We start from the raw sequence: 23,292 nt of genomic DNA, 5'->3' as shown, positions 1-23,292 counted from the left end.
GTGGCTTGAATCCTTTCCAAAAGAGAGCTTGACTAATTGGGAAGAGGTAGTGAACAAGTTTTTGGCAAGGTTTTACCCCCCTCAAAGGATCAATAGGCTGAGACTTGAAGTGCAGACGTTCAGACAGCAAGATGGGGAGACACTTTATGAAGCTTCGGAAAGGTTCAAAGATCTAACAAGGAGATGCCCACCAGAGATGTTTAATGAGTGGGTCCAACTTCACATCTTCTATGAAGGTCTTTCCTATGAGTCGAAGAAGGCTATGGATCATTCATCAGGAGGCTCTTTAAACAAGAAGAAAACCATTGAAGAAGCCATAGATGTCATCGAAACAGTTGTTGAGAATGACTACTTCTATGCCTCTGAAAGAAGTAACACTAGAGGAGTAATGGAGCTGAACCACATGGATGCATTGTTAGCTCAAAACAAGATGATCACCAAGCAGCTAGCAGATCTTACCAAAAAGGTGGAAGAGAACCAAGTTGCAGCGGCCATCACCTCATCACCAACTCAAGAAGGAGTAAACATAGGAGAAGAAGGTGACTAGGAGCAAGCCAACTATGTGGGAAACTCACCTAGACAAGTCCATGATCCATAATCCAAAACTTACAACTCTGGATGGAGAAATCACCCCAACTTTGGATGGGAAAATCAACAAGATCAAGGCCAAGATCAAAGACGTCCGAATCCCAGCAACATATCTCACCAACATGCCACACTTAGACCATATCAACACTCACATAACAACCCCTCTCAACACCTATACCAAAGCCAACCTAACCATTCTCATCCCTCCAATCTCAACCCACCATCACCTTTTGATGACAGACTCTCAAGGATTGAGAACTTACTTGAAAGCATATGCAAAGAGATCCAATACAGTAAAGCATTCCGAGAGGAAGTGCAGTCCAATATGCAGAATCAAGATGCTGCCATCAAGAAACTTGAGACACAAATTGGGTACCTATTCAAGCAGATTCTCAGCCACAACCTTTGCAGCGATACTAACTCAAACTAAGGGAGGAGTGTCAAGCTATCACCCTCAGGAGTGGGAAGGAACTGAAGGAATCATCCCAGAAACCACAAGAAGAGGGCTCAAATGAAAAAGAAGAAAGGCAAGATGGAGCTCAAGCTTCCATTTCAAGTTCGCAAAAAGAAGAAGGAATGTTGAAACTAGACGCCCCAAGAGTCCCATACCCTCAGCAGTTGAGGAAGAAGGGGGATGACAACCAATTCTTGAGATTTTTGGAAATCTTCAAGAAACTCCAAATTAACATACCTTTTGCTGAAGCAATAGAACAAATGCCACTCTACGCCAAGTTTTTAAAGGAGCTAATGACTAAGAAGAGAAGTTGGAAGAACAACGAGACTGTGATACTAACCGAAGAATGTAGTGCTATCATTCAGCATAAACTACCCCAGAAATTGAAAGATCCTGGGGGTTTTCAGATCCCTTGTATTATAGGGGAGATCACAGTAGAGAAGGCTCTATGTGACTTAGGAGCTAGCATCAACTTGATGTCAGTAGCTATGATGAGGAAGATGAAGATCGAGGAGGCTAAACCAACAAAAATGGCCTTACAACTGGCAGACCGATCGTTCAAGTTCCCTCATGGCGTAGTAGAAGATTTGCTGGTGAAAGTGGGAGATTTCATATTTTCGGCAGATTTTGTAGTGCTGGACATGCATGAGGAAGCCAAGACCTCCATCATACTGGGAAGGCCGTTCTTAGCCACTGCTGGAGCTATCATTGATGTCCAAAAGGGTGATCTCACCCTAAGATTACACAATGAAAAGATGACAATCAATGTGTTCAAGGCCATGAGTTACCCACCAGAACAATTGGGGGAATGTATGAGGTTGGACTCACTTGAAGAGGAAGTGCAGGAGAGTTTTGAAGAGGAAGAGCTTGAAGAGTTAACAGAGGAAGAGTTAACATCTAGTGAAGAGGTTGCAACAACAGAGATTCGCATACAAGGAGCTCAAAAGAAAGAGAATGAAAAGATAGAGGCACCCAAACTTGAACTCAAAGCACTGCCACCCACTCTTAAATATGCATACTTAGGAAATAATGAAAGTTACCCAGTAATCATAAACTCATCCCTCAGCCAAGATCAAGAGGATGAACTACTCCAAGTATTGCGAAAGCATAAGGATGCCATTGGATGGACCCTCGCTGACCTGAAGGGAATCAGTTCAGCCATATGCATGCATAAAATACTGTTGGAAGATAATGCCAAACCACAATCCCAAAGGAGGCTTAACCCAATGATGAAGGAAGTGGTACAGAAAGAAGTTATGAAACTATGGCAGGGAGGAGTAATCTACCCGATCTCAAACAGCCCCTGGGTCAGCCCCGTGCATGTTGTACCAAAAAAAGAGGGAATCACGGTAGTTCCCAATGAGAAGAACGAACTAATTCCTATAAGGACCGTCATAGGATGGCGGATGTGCATAGACTACCGGAAACTCAATGAGGCTACACGAAAGGATCACTTCCCCTTCCTATTCATGGATCAGATGTTGGAAAGACTCGCAGGACACGCACATTATTGTTTTCTCGACAGCTATTCAGGATATAACCAAATAGTGGTTGATCCCAGAGACCAAGAGAAAACCTCATTTACTTGTCCATATGGAGTGTTTGCCTACAGGCGCATGCCATTTGGGCTATGTAATGCACCTGCGATTTTCCAACGTTGCATGCTTTCTATCTTCTCTGATATGATAGAGAAATTCATTGAAGTTTTTATGGATGATTTCTCGGTATTTGGAGATTCCTTTACTAGCTGCCTGAATCACCTAGCCTCGGTATTGAAAAGGTGCCAAGAAACCAATCTGGTCTTGAACTGGGAGAAATGTCACTTTATGGTGACAGGAGGAATAGTCCTTGGCCATAAGGTTTCTAACCAAGGCATTGAGGTGGACAGGGCTAAGGTGGAACTTATTGAAAAACTTCCTCCACCTAGTGATGTCAAGGCAATTAGAAGTTTTTTAGGACATGCTGGCTTTTACAGAAGGTTTATTAAAGATTTTTCAAAGATAGCCAAGCCCTTGAGCAATCTCCTTGTATCTGACACACCATTTATCTTCGATGAAATATGCATGCTAGCATTCGAGAATTTAAAAAAGAGATTGTCCTCTGCTCCTATCATTTCCCCACCTGATTGGAACTTACCCTTTGAATTGATGTGTGATGCATCTGATTTTGTAGTTGGAGCAGTGTTAGGGCAGAGGAAAGATAACTTAGTCCATGTGATATACTATGCTAGCAAAGTCCTCAATGATGCTCAAAGAAACTATACCACTACTGAAAAGGAGTTGCTAGCAATAGTTTTTGCATGTGACAAGTTCAGATTATACCTCATTGGTGCTAAAGTGATTATTTTCACAGATCACACAACACTTAAATATTTGTTTGCCAAACAAGAATCAAAACCAAGACTAATAAGATGGATCTTATTGTTGCAGGAATTCAATATTGAAAGCAGAGATAAGAAAGGAGTGGAGAACAAGGTAGCAGATCACCTATCCAGAATCCGTCATGAGGAAGGTGGAACACATGATACAAGTGTGAACGAGCTCTTCCCTGATGAGCAATTGATGACAATTCATAAAGCACCATGGTTTGCAGACATTGCCAACTTCAAGGCAACCGGGGCCCTACCTCCAAGGATTAATAAACATAAAAAAAGAAAGCTCATAAATGATGCAAAATATTTTGTCTGGGATGAGCCATATCTCTTCAAGAAGTGTTCAGATGGAATACTTAGAAGATGTGTCTCGGAAAAAGAAGGACGAGAGGTCCTATGGAATTGCCACGGCTCATGCTATGGAGGCCATTTTGGAGGGGACAGAACTACAACAAAGGTGTTTCAAAGCGGATTTTTTTGGCCCACCCTTTTCAAGGATGCCAAAGAACTAGTAAAGAGTTGCAATGAATGCCAAAGATCTGGAAACTTGCCCAAAAGAAATGAGATGCCACAAAATTTTATCTTGGAACTGGAATTGTTTGATGTGTGGGGAATTGATTTCATAGGACCATTCCCAACCTCATATTCAAACAAGTACATCTTGGTAGCAATGGATTACGTTTCCAAGTGGGTAGAGGCTATTGCCACTCCAACGAATGATAACAAGACGGTCATGAATTTCCTCAAGAAGAATATCTTCAGCCGTTTTGGAGTTCCCTGAGCACTCATCAGTGATGGAGGCAGTCATTTTTGTAACAGACCACTAGAAGCTCTACTCCTACGATATGGGGTAAAACACAAGGTTGCCACCCCTTACCATCCCCAAACAAGTGGGCAAACTGAGATATCCAACAGAGAGCTAAAAAGGATTTTGGAAAAGACTGTGGGTGCATCAAGAAAGGATTGGGCGAAGAAACTTGATGAAACTCTTTGGGCATACCGAACAGCATTCAAAACACCAATTGGAATGTCCCCATATCAACTGGTGTATGGGAAAGCTTGTCATTTACCACTGGAGCTGGAACATAAAGCACTCTGGGCTCTCAAGATACTAAATTTTGACAGCATTGCTGCTGGTGCAAAGAGGATCTTGCAGCTGCAAGAGATGAAGGAATTTAGATCACAAGCCTATGAAAATGCCAAGATTTATAAAGAAAAGGCAAAGAGAAGACATGACCTGCATCTTGCACCCAGGAGTTTCGAAAAGGGGCAACAAGTACTCCTCTACAATTCCAAATTGAGACTGTTCCCAGGAAAACTCAAATCAAGGTGGTCCGGACCTTTTCTTGTCACAAAAGTCTCGCTATATAGACACATAGAAATCATGGATGAAAGATCAGAGAGGACTTTCACTGTGAACGGAAAAAGGCTGAAGCATTATATGGGCAACATGGGGGAAAACCCCAGAGTAAAGTATCATCTCAAGTAATGGAGGGATCGTCGAGCTAGCGACGTTAAAGGAGTGCTCTGTTAGGAGGCAACCCAACCTGAGGTAGTTTCGTTCTCATTTTCATTTCAATAAAGATCACAAGTTGTTTCCCCGGTATTGCGAGGAGCTAAGTTTGGTGTTCCACACCAAAATAATCCAAGAATGAAAGTGTAATTCTAAGTTTGGTGTTCCACCAAAGATATTAGTTAGAATCACACTACACCCCCAAAACACATTGCTAGCTCCAACCAATCGGGGGAACCAATTAACTGTAGTTTAGTCTTTAGTTGATAATGATTTTGTTAACAACATGATATGAGGTTCTCTGCATGTAGGCAAATTTTTGTACTAGGAAAGGAACTAAGTTTGGTGTTCACACACCAAATTCAATTCAGAAGTTCACAAGCATACATGCAAGCTAACTATTTCTCAAGTGTTTCGGGAACAAGCAACTTCCAATAACTTTACAGGAACCTTATAAGGAAATGGTGCACCTTTATCCAAGGAAGTGAAGTAGCAAAGACTATGGATGATGACAAAGAGGAGGACAACTAGAAACCATCACCCTAAGGTTGTATTGTTACTTAATTCCATGTACTGAGAATGTTAAAATTGGAAGTCCAAATGCACCTTTGATTAATAGTTACTCATTAGTTGAAACCTTTTCATTTTTGTTTTTAAGTTTCTCACAGATTAGGTCTATGTTTGCTAGTCTAAATATCATAGCATCATTACCTTGCTTACTTGTATGCTTGTCCTTTTGAATCAAATGAAAAGAGAATGAGTGTTTTATAAAGGACCAGAGTGGAGTTCATATTATGGAGTAAGTTCCTAAGTTTGTGGTGTAATCATAAGTTAGCTAAGTTGGTTCACCAACAAGGTGGGAAGACAATTATCTGTCCTGAATCCTATGCTTTGAACACACCCCATGAGACTAACTAAATAACAAGATCCTAATAAGAAAAAGTGAAAGAACAATCAAAGTTGAAGAATAAAAGAAAAATAGCAAGAAAAGAGGCTAGGCACCAAGGGGTTGAGTCTTGAGGGATGTGTCTGTGGTGTTCTTGTACCAAGGATCTGCTTGGATTACTAAGCTCTCAGAGGTGCTTTATCACCTGGTAACTTGGGTTAGCTAACCCAGGATTATCAGCTGAAAGTCCACTATCAAGAGCAATCTTTGCTACAGAACATTTAGTAGCCCAAAGAGGTGCTGGACACCAAGACCTCAAGGAAAGAAAATAAACAAACCATGTGCCTGTGGTGTGTATGTATGGGGGAGAGACTTGAGGAAGTAAGTCCTTAGGGGTGTTTTAACACTTAGCACCTTGAACCAACTGGTTCGGGAGTGTTGGCTGAAAGCTTATTCTAAAGAGTTGCCCCCTTACAGAGTACTTAGCCTAAGAACACAAATAAGCCCTAAAATGACAACAAAAGGATCAATGAATAAAAGTCTCATGGGATGCAATCAAGTGAGTAGTTTAGGACATGATAAAGGTCTGAAAGCCAGTAAAGGAATGAACCTAAGTTGCTATGCATGAAACCACCACAAAACCAGGGACATGACTTCCACAATAATGACTCACTTCTCTTGGAATTCCATTCATCATTCTCTTGTTCCAGTACTTGCTTAGGGACAAGCAAGCTTTAAGTTTGGTGTTGTGATGCCAGGGCATTTTGGCCAGTTTCACTGACCTTTCTTTACTATTTTTAAGGTAGTTTCATGCATCTTCTTAAGAAATAAGCTAGTTTTGGGTAGATATTCACTTACATCTTGTTTCAAGTATACATTGTGCATTTTACATGATTTCATCAAAATTTTGCATGAATTATATGACAAATTGCATGATGCATGTCTCATGACTTGGATTAGAACTTTGATGCACATTGCTGCTTGATTTCAGGACAAAGGAAGCAAAGAAGAACCACGTTAGCATTCACGTTAGTTCAACTAACGTTACCTCTAACGTGGAATGGGAGCTAGTTTGTAAAGTTAGTGAGAAAGGTAATCGCCAATAACGCCCTCGAAGCCATCATAGCCCACGTTAAGAGTCACGTTAACTAAGTTAACGTGAACTCTAACGTGGAAGAATACAACAAGGCCAACGTTAGTGACACTCTCCTTTGTCAATAACGTTGGACCAAGCTCATAATTGGCCACGTTAGTTGCCACGTTAACTTAGTTAACGTTGACTCTAACGTTGGAAAGCAAAAGAGAAGCCAACGTTAGTGACATTCACCTTTGTCACTAACATTGGCCAAGCCTCCATGAGCCACGTTAACTCCCACGTTAACTTAGTTAACGTGGAAGCTAACGTGGAAAGAGCAATTGATCGCCAACGTTAGTGACACTCACCTTTGTCACTAACATTGGGTTGAACCACCAAGAGCCACATGAGCAACGTTAACTCCCACGTTAACTTAGTTAACATGGAAGTTAACGTGGATAAAGAGATAATGAGCCAACGTTAGTGACACTTACCTTTGTCACTAATGTTGGAGATGGCTAGCATTACTATGTTAGAAGCCACGTTAACCTAGTTAACGTGGACTCTAACGTGGGAAGTAGGGGCACATTGGAATGTTAGTGACAAAGGTAAGTGTCACTAACGTTCTCGAAGGATTGGCATTACTACGTTAGAAGCCACGTTAACCTAGTTAACGTGGACTCTAACGTAAGGAGAAGGGGTGACTCATCACGTTATTGGGAAAGGTGAGTCCCAATAACGTTTGTGAAGGGCCAAGAGGCAACGTTAGTGGCCACGTTAGTACCACTAACGTTGAAGTCAACGTGATCATATTTGGGTTAGGAACGTTAGTGAAAAAGGTGATTGTCATTAACGTTCTCGAACCCACACTTTCACTTAACGTTGACACCACTAACGTCCTGAGCCAAAGTCCCTGTCTACTTCACATTTTCTCACTGCAAGCAAAGCTAAGCCCAATAAAGAGGATAATTGCTTCAAACTCAAGATCCAGAGGCCCATACCCAAGACTTAAAGAGCCAACTAGAAGATCAGAAGAGTAGTATATATAGGAGTAGCTTTGAATTAAAAAAAGAGTTGGAAACTTTAGGAGCCTAAGGCATAGAACTACTCTCTATATTTTTTAATTTCTCTGCAACTTCTAGTTTTACCTTCATGATGTATTCTCCATCTTTTTTTTTATTTTCCAGAGCTATGAACAACTAAACCCCTTTCATTGGGTTAGGGAGCTCTGCTGCAATTTGATGGATCAATATTAGTTTTCATTCTTCTTCTTCTATCTTTTCTCTTGATTTTACTAGAAAGCTTTCAATCTTCATCCAATTGGGTAGTTATCTTGGAAAAGAAACTATTCATACTTGGATCTCTTCGGAACCTTGGAAAAGGAATGAAGAGATCATGCTAGAAATGCTTTCTCATGCTGGATCAAATTGGGTTTTAATGGATATGTGACTATAATCCTACCAATACTTGATTTGGGAATGCATGTGGTATAATCAGTGCCCATACTTCATCTCTTCTCATGAGCAATTGACCAAGGAATTGGCTATTGATCAAGATTTGAGAGATTGGATTACCAAGGAATTGGAATTTGATCACTTAAGATTGCCAAGGAGATCAATGAATACATTGATTGAGGAAGAGATGAAAATGAATTTGATCCGGAGAATGCAACATCTCTTAAGCCCAATGAACTCCCATTTCTGATCTTACCCATTCTCTTTAATTTCTGCCATTTACTTTTAATGAGCATTTCCCCCATTCCCATTTAAGATTCTGCAATTTACTTTATGCCATTTACATTTAGCTCTTTATTTCTAGCATTTACTTTTTCTGCTATTTACTTTCCCGCTATTTAATTTTCTACAAATCTCAAATCAAATTCTGATTCGTTCAACTAGAACATTCCTCTAATTAAAGTTGCTTGATCAATCAATCTCTGTGGGATTCGACCTCACTCTATAGTGAGTTTTTACTTGACGACAATTCGGTACACTTGCCGAAGGAAATTTGTTGAGAGACAATTTTTCTGTGCATCAGTGACTACGTTGAACATCATGTAGACCGCTTGTGGTTGTCAGGCACGCGGATCTTGGCTAAGCGAGTAACGAAGATAGTGGGTGATTGTCACGGATCACCCCTTCATTATGACTTAACTGAATTAAGTACGATATTATATCTTGGAGAAGAAGTAAGCGTGAATTGAAAGAGAAACAATAAACTTGCATTAATTCATGAAGAACAGCAGAGCTCCGCACCTTAGTCTGTGAGGTGTAGAAACTCCACCGTTGAAAAATACATAAGAGAAAATAGTATAGGCATGGCCGTGAGGCCAACCAAGCATAAAGTTGATCAAAAGATCGAAAGATGATCCAAAGATGAAATACAATAGTCAAAAGTGCTATTTATACTAAACTAGTTACTAAGGATTACAGAAAATAAGTAACTAAGTGCTGATAGTGCAGAAATCCACTTTTGGGGCCCACTTGGTGTGTGTTTGGGTTGAGCATTGAGCTTTACACGTGCATAGGCCTTTTCTAGAGTTAAACACCAGCTTGGATGCTAGTTTAGGCGTTTAACTCTAGTTCTGGTGCCAGTTTCGGCATTTGAGAGTGTGCTAATTGGACTTCTATAGCTCCAGAAAAATGTGTTTCAGTGCAGGGAGGTCAGAATCCAACAACATCTGCAATCCTTTCTCAGCCTCTGAATCAGATTTTTGCTCAGGTCCCTCAATTTCAGCCAGAAAATACCTAAAATTACAGAAAAATACACAAACTCATAGTAAAGTCTAGAAATGTGATTTTTGTATAAAAGCCAACAAAAATATAATTAAAAGTAACTAAAACATACTAAAAACTATGTAAAAATAATGCTAAAAAGCGTATAAATTATCCGCTCATCAGCTACTCCAGGCTTCGTCAGAAGAAAGAGATAAAGAAAAATTTGAATGGTCGGTCGGACACCCAATTCCTAGCACAACAACTAAAAAATCTTAATGAAACCCCGAGTATTCGGATGAAGATGGGAAGGGGCTACGTTGCAAGCCCATAAGAGGTCCGTCTAGAAAGCAGAAAAAGGGATGGTGATATTCAACAGACTAAAAAAAGTAGTCATAGTGGTTTTCATCATCCCCTATTGCTACAGATCCTATAAAACCTCCTAAGCTTTTCACAGTACTCGAGATCAGCCACGGTCACACACATCAGAACTATGGAATCCAGCCAATCGGCCATATGGTGCACGAAATTGTAATCATCAACAATGGCGCCAAAGACTTGGTAGCGCTCTCAAACGTGAATCACACTTTGTCACAACTCTGCACAACTAACCAGCAAGTGTACTGGGTCGTCCAAGTAATAAACCTTACGTGAGTAAGGGTCGATCCCACGGAGATTGTTGGTATAAAGCAAGCTATGGTCATCTTGTAGATCTCCATCAGGCGGATTCAAATGGTTATGGAGTTTTCAAAAATAATAATAAATAAAGCATAAAATAAGATAGAGATACTTATGTAAATCATTGGTAGGAATTTCAAATAAGTGTATGGAGATACTGTGTTCCTTCTGAATCTCTGCTTTTCTGCTATTTTCATCCAATCCTTCTTACCCCTTTCCATGGCAAGTTGTATGTAGGGCATCACCGTTGTCAATGGCTACTTCCCATCCTCTCAGTGAAAATGGTCCAAATGCTCTTGTCACAGCACGGCTAATCATCTGTCGGTTCTCGATCATGTCGGAGTAGAATCAGTTGATTCTTTTGCATTTGTCATCACGCCCAACAATCGCGAGTTTGAAGCTCGTCACAGCCATTCGATCCTTGAATCCTACTCGGAATACCACAGACAAGGTTTAGACTTTCCGGATCCTCAAGAGTGGCCACCAAAGGGTTCTAGCTTATACCACGAAGATTCTGATTAAGGAATCCAAGAGATACTCGCTCTTTCTAAGGTAGAACGGAAGTGGTTGTCAGTCACGCGTTCATAGGTGAGAATGATGATGAGTGTCACGGATCATCACATTTGTCATGTTGAAGTGCAACGAATATCTTAGAATAAGAATAAGCTGAATTGAATAGAAAATAGTAGTAATTGCATTGAAACTTGAGGTACAGCAGAGCTCCACACCCTTAATCTATGGTGTGTAGAAACTCCACCGTTGAAAATACATAAGTGATCAAGGTTCAGGCATAGCCGAATGGCCAGCCCCCAAAGTCTAAGAACTAAACGTCCAAAGATGGATGCTAAGATAAAAGACGAAATCAAGATGTCTAACGCAACAGTAAAATGTCCTATTTATACTAGACTAGCTACTAGGGTTTACAGAAATAAGTAATTGATGCAGAAATCCACTTCCGGGGCCCACTTGGTATGTGCTTGGGCTGAGCTTGAGCTTTACACGTGCAGAGGCTTCAATTGGAGTTAAATGCCAAGTTGTAATGTATTTTTGGCGTTTAACTCTGGTTTGTGACGTGTTTCTGGCGTTTTACTCTAGAATGCAGCATGGAACTGGCGTTGAACGCCAGTTTGCATCATCTAAGTTCGAACAAAGTATAGACCATTATATATTTCTGGAAAGATCTGGATGTCTACTTTCTAACGCCGTTGAGAGCGCGCCATTTGGAGTCATGTAGCTCCAGAAAATCCATTTTGAGTGTAGTGAGGTCAGAATCCAACAGCATCAGCAGTCCTTTGTCAGTCTTCTATCAGAGTTTTGCTCAGGTCCCTCAATTTCAGCCAGAAAATATCTGAAATCACATAAAAACACACAAACTCATAGTAAAGTCCAGAAATGTGAATTTAGCATAAAAAATAATGAAAACATCCCTAAAGGTAGCTAGATCCTCCTAAAAACTATCTAAAAACAATGCCAAAAAATGTATAAATTATCCGCTCATCACAACACCAAACTTAAATTGTTGCTTGTCCCCAAGCAACTGAAAATCAAATAGGATAAAAAGAAGAGAATATACTATAAATCTCAAAACATCAATGAATATTAGTTCTAATTAGATGAGCGGGACTTGTAGCTTTTTGCTTCTGAATAGTTTTGGCATCTCACGTTTTCCTTTGAAGTTCAGAATGATTGGCTTCTATAGGAACTCGGAGTTCAGATAGTGTTAATTGATTCTCCTAGTTAAGTATGTTGATTCTTGACCATAGCTACTTTTATGAGTCTTGGTCGTGGCCCTAAGCACTTTGTTTTCCAGTATTACCACCGGATACATAAATGCCACAGACACATGACTGGGTGAACCATTTCAGATTGTGACTCAGCTTTGCTAAAGTCCCCAATTAGAGGTGTCCAGAGCTCTTAAGCACACTCTTTTTGCTTTGAATCACGAGTTTAACCACTCAGTCTCAAGCTTTTCACTTGGACCTGCATGCCACAAGCACATGGTTAGGGACAGCTTGATTTAGCCGCTTAGGCCTGGATTTTATTTCCTTGGGCCCTCCTACCCATTGATGCTCAAAGCCTTGGATCCTTTTTACCCTTGCCTTTCGGTTTTAAGGGCTATTGGCTTTTTCTGCTTTCTTTTTTTTCTTTTATATTTTATTTTTTTCGCCACTTTTTTTCACAAGCTTTTGTTATTCACTACTTTTTCTTGCTTCAAGAATCAATTTCATGATTTTTCATATTATCATTAGCATTTCTCTTTTTCATCATTCTTTCAAGAGCCAACAATTTTAACATTCATAAACAACAAGATCAAATATATGCACTGTTCAAGCATTCATTCAGAAAACAAAAAGTATTGTCACAACATCAATATAATTTGTATTAAAAACATTTTTCATTTAAGAAAGGTGAAGGATTCATGGAATTATTCATAGCCTTAAGACATAGTTACTAGACACTAATGATCATGTAATAAAGACACAAACATAGACAAAACATGAAGCTCAAAAATCAAACAACAGAGAAATAAGAACAAGGAAGTTAAGGAATGAGTCCACCTTAGTGATGGTGGCGCCTTCTCCTTGAAGGACCAATGGTGTCCTTAAGCTCCTCTATGTCTCTTCCTTGCCTCTGTTGCTTAATCCCTAGTGATTTTGGTGCTCCTATCCTTAGTTGCTCCCAATAATTGTGTGGAGGAAAATGTATCCCCTAAGGTATCTTAGGGATTTCTTGATGAGGGAATTCCTCATGCTCTTGTTGAGGTCCATGAGTGAGCTTTCTTGATGTGCAGTCAAATGCTCTACTACTGAGCTATGGACCCTTGAGATGAATCTCTCCATCTCCCATGACTTGGAGGTGGAAGCTTTTGTCTTCCCTTTCCTCTTTTTAGAGGCTTCTCCGGCCTTAGATGCCATAAATGGTTATGCAAAAACAAAAAGCTACGCTTTTACCACACCAAACTTAGAATGTTGCTCGCCCTCGAGCAAGAGAAGAAAGAATAGAAGAAGAAGAAGAAGAGATGGAGGGGAGGGAGAGAAGTGTGGGTTTCGGCCAAGGGGGAGAAGAGAGGGTAGTGTTGTGTGAAAATGAAGAAGGATAGAGGGGTTTATATAGTGAAGGGAGAGGGAGTAGGTTCGGCCATTTAAGATGGGTTTGGGTGGGAAAGAGATTTTTAATTTGAAGGTAGGTGGGGTTTATGGGGAAGAGTGGATGGATTGTGTAAAGAAGAGAGAAGGTGAGTTAAGGTAGGTGGGATCCTGTCGGGTCCACAGATCCTGAGGTGTCAAGGATTTATCATCCCTGCACCAATTAGGCGTGTAAAATGCCCTCTTCATGCAATCCTGGTGTTTAACTCCAGATTAATGCTTGTTTCTGGCGTTAAACGCCAGTTCTATGCTTGTTTTGGGCATTCAATGCCAGTCTACAGCATGTTTCTGGCGTTGAACGCTAGTTCCATGCTTGCTTCTGGCGTTGAACGCCAGCTCTTCTCAGGGTGTAATCATGGCGTTTAAACACCAGATTACTGCATGTTTCTGGTGTTCAATGCCAGATCCATTCTCTATTCTGGCGTTGAACGCCAGCCAGATGCTCCTTATTGGCGTTTAAATGCCAGTAAGCCCTTCCTCCAGGGTGTGCTGTTTCTTCTACTATTTTTGATTCTATTTTTAATTTTAGTATTTGTTTTGTGACTCCACATGATCATGAACCTAATAAAACATAAAAGAACAATGAAAATAAAAATAGAATTAGATAAATAAAAATTGGGTTGCCTCCCAATAAGCACTTTTTTAATGTCAATAGCTTGACAGTGGGCTCTCATGGAGCCTCACAGGTGATCAGGTAAATGTTGTGGACTCCCAACACCAAACTTAGAGTTTGAATGTGGGGGTTTAACACCAAACTTAGAGTTTGGTTGTGGCCTCCCAATACCAAACTTCGAGTTTGATTGTGGGGGCTTTGGTTGACTCTGTAATGAGAGTAGCTTTTCATGCTTCCTCTCCATGGTTGTAGAGGAATATCCTTGAGCTTTAAACACAAGGTAGTCCCCATTCAATTGAAGGACTAGCTCTCCTCTGTCAACATCAATCACAACTCCTGCTGTGGCTAGGAAGGGTCTTCCAAGGATGATGCATTCATCCTCCTCCTTCTTAGTGTATAAGATTATGAAATCAGTAGGGATGTAAAGGCCTTTAACCTTTATTAAGACGTCCTCTACCAATCCAGAAGCTTGTCTTACTAACTTGTTTGCCATCTGTAATGAGAATGTGGTAGCCTGTACCTCAAAGATCCCCAGCTTCTCCATTACAGAGAGTGGCATAAGATTTATACCTGACCCCAGGTCACACATAGCCTTCTCAAAGGTCATGGTGCCTATGGTACAGGGTATTAGGAATTTATCAGGATCTTGTTTCTTTTGAGGTAAAGTTTGTTGAACCCATGTATTTAGTTAACTAATGAGCAAGGGAGGTGCATCTTCCCAAGTCTCATTACAGAACAACTTGGCATTCAGCTTCATGATAGCTCCTAGATATTGAGCAACTTGTTCTCCAGTTACGTCTTCATCCTCTTCAGAGGTAGAATAGATTTCAGAGCTCATGAATGGCAGAAGGAGGTTTAAAGGAATCTCTATGGTCTCTATATGAGCCTCAGATTCCTTTAGGTCCTCAATAGGGAAATCCTTCTTGCTTGAAAGATGTCCCATGAGATCTTCCTCATTGGGATTCACGTCCTCTCCTTCCTCTCTAGGTTCGGCCATGTTGATTATGTTAATGGCCTTGCACTCTCTTTTTGGATTCTCTTCAGTATTGCTTGGGAGAGTACTAGGAGGAGTTTCAGTGACTTTCTTACTCAGCTGGCCCACTTATGCCTCCAAAATTCTGATGGAGGACCTTGTTTCACTCATGAAACTTAAAATGGCCTTAGATAGAGCAGAGACTATGTTTGCTAAGTTAGAGGTGCTCTGCTCAGAATTCTCTGTCTGTTGCTGAGAAGATGATGGAAAAGGCTTGCTATTGCTGAGCCTATTTCTTCCACCATTATTAAAGCCTTGTTGAGGCTTTTGTTGATCCTTCCATGAGAAATTTGGATGATTTCTCCATGAGGAATTATAGGTGTTTCCATAAGGTTCACCCATGTAATTTACCTCTGCCATTGTAGGGTTCTCAGGATTATAGGCTTCTTCTTCAAAAGGTGCCTCCTTAGTACTGTTGGATGCATTTTGCCATCCATTCAAACTTTGAGAAATCATGTTGACTTACTGAGTCAACATTTTGTTATGAGCCAATATGGCATTCAGAGCATCAATTTCAAGAACTCCCTTCCTCTGAGGTGTCCCATTATTCACAGAATTTCTCTCAGAAGTGTACGTGAATTGGTTATTTACAACCATGTCAATAAGTTCTTGAGCTTCTGCAGGCATTTTCTTTAGGTGAATGGATCCACCTGCAGAATGGTCTAGTGACATCTTGGAGAACTCAGATAGACCATAATAGAATATATCCAAAATGGTCCACTCTGAAAGCATGTCAAAAGGACACCTTTTGGTCATCTGCTTGTATCTTTCCCATGCTTCAAGAGGGATTCACCATCTTTTTGTTTGAAGGTCTGAACATCCACTCTAAGCTTGCTCAGTTTTTGAGGAGGAAAAAACTTAGCCAAGAAGGCCATGACCAGCTTATCCCAGGAGTCCAGGCTATCTTTAGGTTGTGAGTCCAACCATGTTCTAGCTTTGTCTCTTACAGCAAAAGGGAAAAGCATGAGCCTGTAGACTTCAGGATCTACTCCATTAGTCTTAACAGTCTCACAGATCTGCAAGAACTCAATTAAAAAACTGATAGGGATCTTCTGATGGAAGTCCATAAAACTTGCAGTTCTGTTGCATTAGAGCAACTAGTGGAGGTTTCAGCTCAAAATTGTTTGCTCCAATGGCAGGGATTGAGATGCTTCTTCCATCAAACTTGGAAGTAGGTGTAGTATAATCACCAAGCATCCTCCTTGCATTATTGTTGTTGGGTTCGGCTGCCATATCCTTTTCTTGTTCAAAAATTTCAGTAAGGTTGCCTCTTGATTGTTGTATTTTAGCTTCTCTCAGTTTCCTCTTCATAGTCCTTTCAGGTTCAGGATCAGCTTCAACAAGAATGCCTTTTTCCTTGTTCCTGCTCATATAAAAAAGAAGAGAACAGAAAAGGAAGATGAATCCTCTATGTCACAGTATAGATATTCCTTTATGTTAGTAGAAGAAGAAAGGAATAGAAGAAGGAAAAGAGTTAAGAATCCAAACACAAGGGAGAAGATAGGTTCAAATTCTTGAGATGAAGAGAAGTGTTAGTAGATAAATAAATAGATAGAAGAAGATGAGAGATAGAGGATTTCAAAAATTAATTTTGAAAAAATGGTTAGGGATTTTCGAAAATTAGAAGAATTAAAATTAAAATTTGAAACAAATTAGTTAAATAAAAGAATTTTGAAAAAGAGGGGTGTAATTTTCGAAAATTAGAGAGAGAAGAGTAGTTAGGTGGTTTTGAAAAAGATAGGAAATTATAAAACAAACAAAAAATCAATTAGTTAGTTGAAAAAGATTTGAAATTCAATTTTTGAAAAGATATGATTGAAAAAGATATTTTGGAAAAGATTTGATTTTTAAAATTAAAATTAATTACTTGACTAACAAGAAACTAAAAGATATGACTTTAGAATTTAAAGATTGAACCTTTCTTAACAAAAAAGTAACAAACTTCAAATTTTTGAATCAATCACATTAATTGTTAGTAAAGTTTTCGAAATTTTGAAATAAAGATAAGAAAAAGATTTTGAAAAATATTTTTAAATTTTCAAAAATCATAAGATAAAAATGAAAAAGATTTGATTTTTGAAAAAGTTTTGAAAAGATAGGATTTTTAAAATTGAAAATTTGACTTGACTTATAAGAAATAGCTAAGTTTTAAAATTTTTTGACTAAGTCAACTCAAATTTTCGAAAATTATGATCAAAATAAGGAAAAGATATTTTTTTGATTTTTTGAATTTTAAATGAGGAGAAAGAAAAACACAAAAATGACTCACAACATGAAAATTATGAATCAAAACACATAATGCATGCAAGAACACTATAAATGTCAAGATGAACACTAAGAACACTTTGAATATCAAGATGAACATCAAGAACATATTTTTGAAAAAAAAAATTTCAAGAAAAGAAAACATGCAAGACGCCAAACTTAGAAATTTTTCATGCTTAGACACTATGAATGCAAGAATGCACATGAAAAAAAAACACAAAACAAGAAAACATGAAGATCAAACAAGAAAATTCATCAAGAACAACTTGAAGACCATGAAAAATACAATGCATGAATTTTCGAAAAATGCAAGAAAAAGATGAACATGCAATTGACTCCAAACTTAAAACATGACACAAGACTCAAACAAGAAATACCAAATATTTTTGGTTTTTATGGTTTTATTGATTTTTTGTATTTTATTTTAAATTGTTTTCGAAAACTGATAGGAAAAATAAAATAAGAAATTCAAAATTTTTAATAAGAATTATAGGAATCTTTGCAATGTTAGTCTAAAGCTCCGGTCCAGGAAGTAGACATGGCTTAATAGCCAGCCAAGCCTTTTGTGAAAGCTTTTGTCCAAAACACTAGACATGGCCAATGACCAGCCAAGCTTTAGCATATAAATCAAACATACAACAGTTGATACTTCATCCAACTTCATATACTGATAAGGGGAAGCCTCAATCCAATTGAGTTAGACATGGCTTTTCAGCCAGCCAAGCTTCAACAAGCTTCATGAAACACTAGAATTCATTCTTAAAAAATTTAGAATAATTTTTCGAAAACAGAAGTAAAAATTTTTTGAAAGATTTTTGAAAATTTTTTTAGAATAAAAATAATAAGAAAATTACCTAATCTGAGCAACAAGATGAACCGTCAGTTGTCCAAACTCGAACAATCCCTGGCAACTGCGCAAAAAACTTGGTGCACAAAATTGTGATCATCAACAATGGTGCCAAAGACTTGGTAGCGCTCTCAAACGTGAATCACACTTTGTCACAACTCCGCACAACTAACCAGCAAGTGCACTAGGTCGTCCAAGTAATAAACCTTAAGGTAGTAAGGGTCGATCCCACGGAGATTGTTGGTATGAAGCAAGCTATGGTCATCTTGTAGATCTCAGTCAGGCGGATTCAAATGTTTATAGAGTTTTCGAAAATAATAATAAATAAAGCATAAAATAAGATAGAGATACTTATGTAAATCATTGGTAGGAATTTCAGATAAGTGTATGGAGATACTGTGTTCCTTCTGAATCTCTGCTTTCCTGTTGCTTTCATCCAATCCTTCTTACTCCTTTCCATGGCAAGCTGTATGTAGGGCATCACCATTGTCAATGGCTACTTCCCATCCTCTCAGTGAAAATGGTCTAAATGCTCTTGTCACAGCACGTCTAATCATCTGTCGGTTCTCGATCATGTCGGAATAGAATCCATTGATTCTTTTAAGTTTGTCATCACGCCCAACAATCGCGAGTTTGAAGCTCGTCACAGCCATTCGATCCTTGAATCCTACTCGGAATACCACAGACAAGGTTTAGACTTTCCGGATCCTCAAGCGTGGCTGCCAAAGGGTTCTAACTTATACCACAAAGATTCTGATTAAGGAATCCAAGAGATACTCGCTCTTTCTAAGGTAGAACGGAAGTGGTTGTTAGTAACGCATTCATAGGTGAGAATGATGATGAGTGTCACGGATCATCACATTCATCATGTTGAAGTGCAACGAATATCTTAGAATAAGAATAAGCTGAATTGAATAGAAAATAGTAGTAATTGCATTGAAACTCGAGGTACAGCAGAGCTCCACACCCTTAATCTATGGTGTGTAGAAACTCCACCGTTGAAAATACATAAGTGATCAAGGTTCAGGCATGGCCGAATGGCCAGCCCCCAAAGTCTAAGAACTAAACATCCAAAGATGGATGCTAAGATAAAAGACAAAACCAAGATGTCTAATACAATAGTAAAATGTCCTATTTAAACTAGACTAGCTACTAGGGTTTACAGAAATAAGTAATTGATGCAGAAATCCACTTCCGGGGCCCACTTGGTGTGTGCTTGGGCTGAGCTTGAGCTTTACACGTGCAGAGGCTTCTATTGGAGTTAAACGCCAAGCTGTAACGTGTTTTTGGCGTTTAACTCTGGTTTGTAACGTGTTTCTGGCGTTTTACTCTAGAATACAGCATGGAATTGGTGTTGAATGCCAGTTTGCGTCCTCTAAGTTCGAACAAAGTATGGACCATTATATATTGCTGGAAAGCTCTGGATGTCTACTTTCCAACGCCATTGAGAGCGCACCATTTGGACTTTCTGTAGCTCCAGAAAATCTATTTCAAGTGCAGAGAGGTCAGAATCCAACAGCATCAGCAGTCCTTTGTCAGTCTTCTATCAGAGTTTTGCTCAGGTCCCTCAATTTCAGCTAGAAAATACTTGAAATCACAGAAAAACACACAAACTCATAGTAAAGTCTAGAAATGTGAATTTAGTATAAAAACTAATGAAAACATCCCTAAAAGTAGCTAGATCCTCCTAAAAACTATCTAAAAATAATGCCAAAAAGTGTATAAATTATCTGCTCATTACCATACCAGCAGGTACTTTAGTAGACATCTCAACAATGTTTTTTTTGTGCAGACATAGGCCAACTATCCCTACAATCAAAAAAAGAAAAAATGGTCACTACCAAACAATTCAAATATTAAGAAAATGCCAAAAGAAACAGTCAACAAGTGTCAAAAATTGCAAAAGGGAAACCCCAGGACTCGCAAAAAGTGGAGGACTAACACTAGGGTCCAGGGGCACCCTTTGGAGGCAACAACAGAGCGCGAATCGAAAAAGGGAACAAGACGCAAAATCTGTGCTCTAACCAACCCTAAACCTTTCAAACATGCAAGAAGCTCAACCTAAAGTACCAGCTTTCCTTCATACATTCCCCAACATAAGCAAATCTACCAATAGCAACAGAAACCTCAAAGGTGCACATTTTAGTAAAACAGGAGCAGCAGGAAAACCACAACGTCGATCGAAAACAAAGACACAATCTTTTTGCGAAAGGATCAAGCTTCTCAAGACAAACTCAATAAAAATAAAAACGTTGCAAAACATGCTACAATGAAAGCATACATAAAGACGACTATCGAAACGAAAAAAGGAAGGAGAATACCAACCTATGGAGGAAGAGGAAACAAGTGCGAAGGAAGGATCAGACGGAAGCAATGATCGAACCTGTGCCAACGAACGCTCTCGAAAAAAGAAGATAGAAAGCTTGGAGGCATGAAAACAAGAGAAGTTAGATGAACAAAGCACCTAGCGAACAACAAGCAAAGAACGAAGAGAAAGGGAGGAAGAAACTAAAAGTGATTCTTTAATTTCAAAATGAAATACAAAAGAAGGAAAAGAAGAAACGGCAAAGGGAAATTTAATGAGCTTTAAAAACCCTCGCACGTTCCCAAATGAAGCGCAACGCGCGCGACAAATAAGAAAGAAAAAATGCTTCGCATTCAAGCAATCCCAGCAGGATTTATACAGGAGATCGACTAAAGGTAAATGCTCGAGCACAGTTTCCTCAAAGGGGTCAAAGTCTAAATACACGACCTCAAAGGAAAGATCAAACTCGAGCAGGGGCACTGCTCATACCCTGTGTCGAGCTATGCGAACCGGGCTGACTAAAGACAAGAGCAACCACCTCTTAAGGTTGGATCGCCACCAACCACTCCTTAAAGCGTTCAGCCAAATTGCCATAGAGGCCCAAGCAGGCCCAAACAAAGGAACACAGCCCACTCTAAAGGCGGCTAAGCGTAAAAAAGATAAGGCAGTTCCCCTAGAAGATAAGATAACATAACTAACTTATCTTAAAGGACACCCCGCACTACTATAAATACATTGGAGCACCCAGGCATAACTCATACTCTAATTCTACAAAAAATCTGCCTAAAGCACATGCTAACTTAAGCATCGAAGTCTCTTGCAGGTACCACCACTCCCTGGTGAACGAGGATCAACAGCATCTCAAGATCCAGCAAGTCAGACACGAATAGAAGATCTCATCCGAGATCGACCTTCAGTTTCAGGTAAGCCACGGAACACCCAGGGTCTACGAAAACAAGGAAAAATAAAAAATCAGAGGTACCCTTTGGAGGCAACAGTATGGGAACACAGAAACAACACAAAAAATAAAAAACCCTACAACTCTCAAACAAAAGTAAACTACCGGAGATAGCAACGGAGACATAAAGAGCGCAATCTTTCCGGAAAGGTTCAACCTTCCCAAAGTAAACTCAAGATCAAAACTTTGCGTGTAAAAGATAGACATGCAACAGTAAAAGCATACATAAAAGATGACTATCGAAGCATAAAAAGGAAGAAGAATGCCAACCTGCGGAGAAAAAAGAACAAGCGCAAGAGAAGGCTCAGACAGAAATGCCGGCAATCCGCACCAACAAATGCGCTTGAGCAAAGAAGGTAGGAAGCTTGGGGGCGAGAAATCAGAAAAGCCAGATGAACAAAATATTCAGCAAAACAATGAGCGAATAAGTGAAAGGGAGGAAGAAACTGAAAGGAAGAGTAAAACCTCCTCTTTAATTTCAAATGAAATGTAAAAAGGGAAAAGAAGAAACAGCAAAAGGAAATTAAATGAGCCTTTAAAGCCCTCGCACATTCCCGAGAAAGCGCATCGCGTGATATAATTAAAAAAGAAAGAAAGAAACGCTTCGCATTCAAGTAGAAGCAATCTTAATAGGAGATCAACCAAAAGCAAATGCTCGAGCACGACTTCCTCAAAGGGGTTGAAGTCTAAAGACATGACCTCAAAGGAAAAGATCAAATTCCTTTTTCTGAAATCTTTATTCTATTAATTTCCAATGGCAAATTTAATACAGCACATTTTATCTTTGGCTTCATTTGGTTATTGCCAAATTCAATTCATGAATTGGTCAGCTAGTATTTTCACTCTTCTTTAGTTCCCTTTATTTGAATTACATCATTGATGACATCAAAGAACTACTTGATGGATTTCTGTGTCAACTAGAACCTTGGTTAACCAATTCAATGTAAACTTCTTTTGTGTTTTCAATCTTTCATGTTTAAGTCAAAACCTTTTCATCTTCTTGGTTCAAGTTCAATTTCCATTTTCCTTAACCAATGAAGCTATTTTCGTAACTTTGCCTTTTGACTTGAACTTGTTTCCTTTTAATTGAGGTTCTTTATTTTTGTAACAATTGGTGCTTTTCACTGGTGTAAGCCCTTTTGAATGGAAGTTAACTTCAATACTCTTTTTGTTATACCAAGTGCATATTTCAATTCTTTCACACTAATTCTTACAAATTTAGTGATCAAACACATTGATGATGACTTCACTTCTTTTTGTGCTTATGTGTATTACATATTTCATCATTAATGACTTGCATTGCATTCATTAATGTGAGCATGCTTGTTCTTAAACTTTTTTGAATTTCTCTTGGTTAAGTTCAGTAATTATCATGCCACTGATTTTTAACCTAATTTACTGACTTTAGATTTGATTAACTTTTTCACTTTTCTTTTTTAATTTTTCCTTTTTAAACTAACTCTTTTAAATTCTTTTGAGGCATGATAATTGCTGTTTCTTGATGAACAAGCATCTTAAACATTATTGCATGAATTCTTGGATTGTGTTTTTGATTGATTTGTGAATTCTACTTCTCTTCCAAATTTACTTTTTTTCTCACTTCATAAGTGTACTTCAATACACATCGGTTTCCTATTTTCTGTCTGTTTGATTATATACTTGCTTTTCATACCTCTGCTTTGCTTAATATTCCGTTCCTGTAATTTCTATTTTTAGGATGTCTGAGAGAGGTAAAGGAAAAGCCAAGGCCACCTCTAGCAAGAGAAAGAGGTCGCAGCCATCTACTGAGCCGGCGATCTTCGTTACATCTGAAAGGCATCTTAATGAGAATGAGAAGGATGACTAA

At 39.0% G+C, this 23,292-nt stretch overlaps 1 protein-coding gene across 1 annotated transcript; it reads left to right on the top strand.

Annotated features, from left to right (window-relative positions):
* The first annotated feature begins 1,164 nt into the window (after positions 1–1,164).
* LOC107489421 (uncharacterized) lies at positions 1,165–23,292 on the top strand. The gene is made up of 5 exons (XM_016110173.1): positions 1,165–2,554; positions 3,215–3,378; positions 3,472–3,651; positions 3,761–3,870; positions 23,163–23,292. The coding sequence occupies exons 1-5, from the start codon at positions 1,165–1,167 to the stop codon at positions 23,290–23,292; spliced, it is 1,974 nt and encodes a 657-aa protein (XP_015965659.1).

The sequence above is a fragment of the Arachis duranensis genome, chromosome 5 (genome assembly GCF_000817695.3).
Source record: "Arachis duranensis cultivar V14167 chromosome 5, aradu.V14167.gnm2.J7QH, whole genome shotgun sequence".
Lineage (NCBI taxonomy): Eukaryota > Viridiplantae > Streptophyta > Magnoliopsida > Fabales > Fabaceae > Arachis > Arachis duranensis.
Note: the sequence above shows the minus strand (reverse complement) of the source record. Positions and strands in the feature narration are given on the sequence as shown.

What these genes read in the sequence shown, in the direction of transcription:
- LOC107489421 (XM_016110173.1), top strand. Translation starts at nt 1,165, where the DNA reads ATGTTGAAACTAGACGCCCCAAGAGTCCCATACCCTCAGCAGTTGAGG. An exon ending in TATACCTCATTGGTGCTAAA is followed by an intron (nt 3,379 to 3,471) that starts GTGATTATTTTC and finishes TTATTGTTGCAG; the next exon opens with GAATTCAATATTGAAAGCAG. An exon ending in GGGACAGAACTACAACAAAG is followed by an intron (nt 3,871 to 23,162) that starts GTGTTTCAAAGC and finishes TTCTATTTTTAG; the next exon opens with GATGTCTGAGAGAGGTAAAG.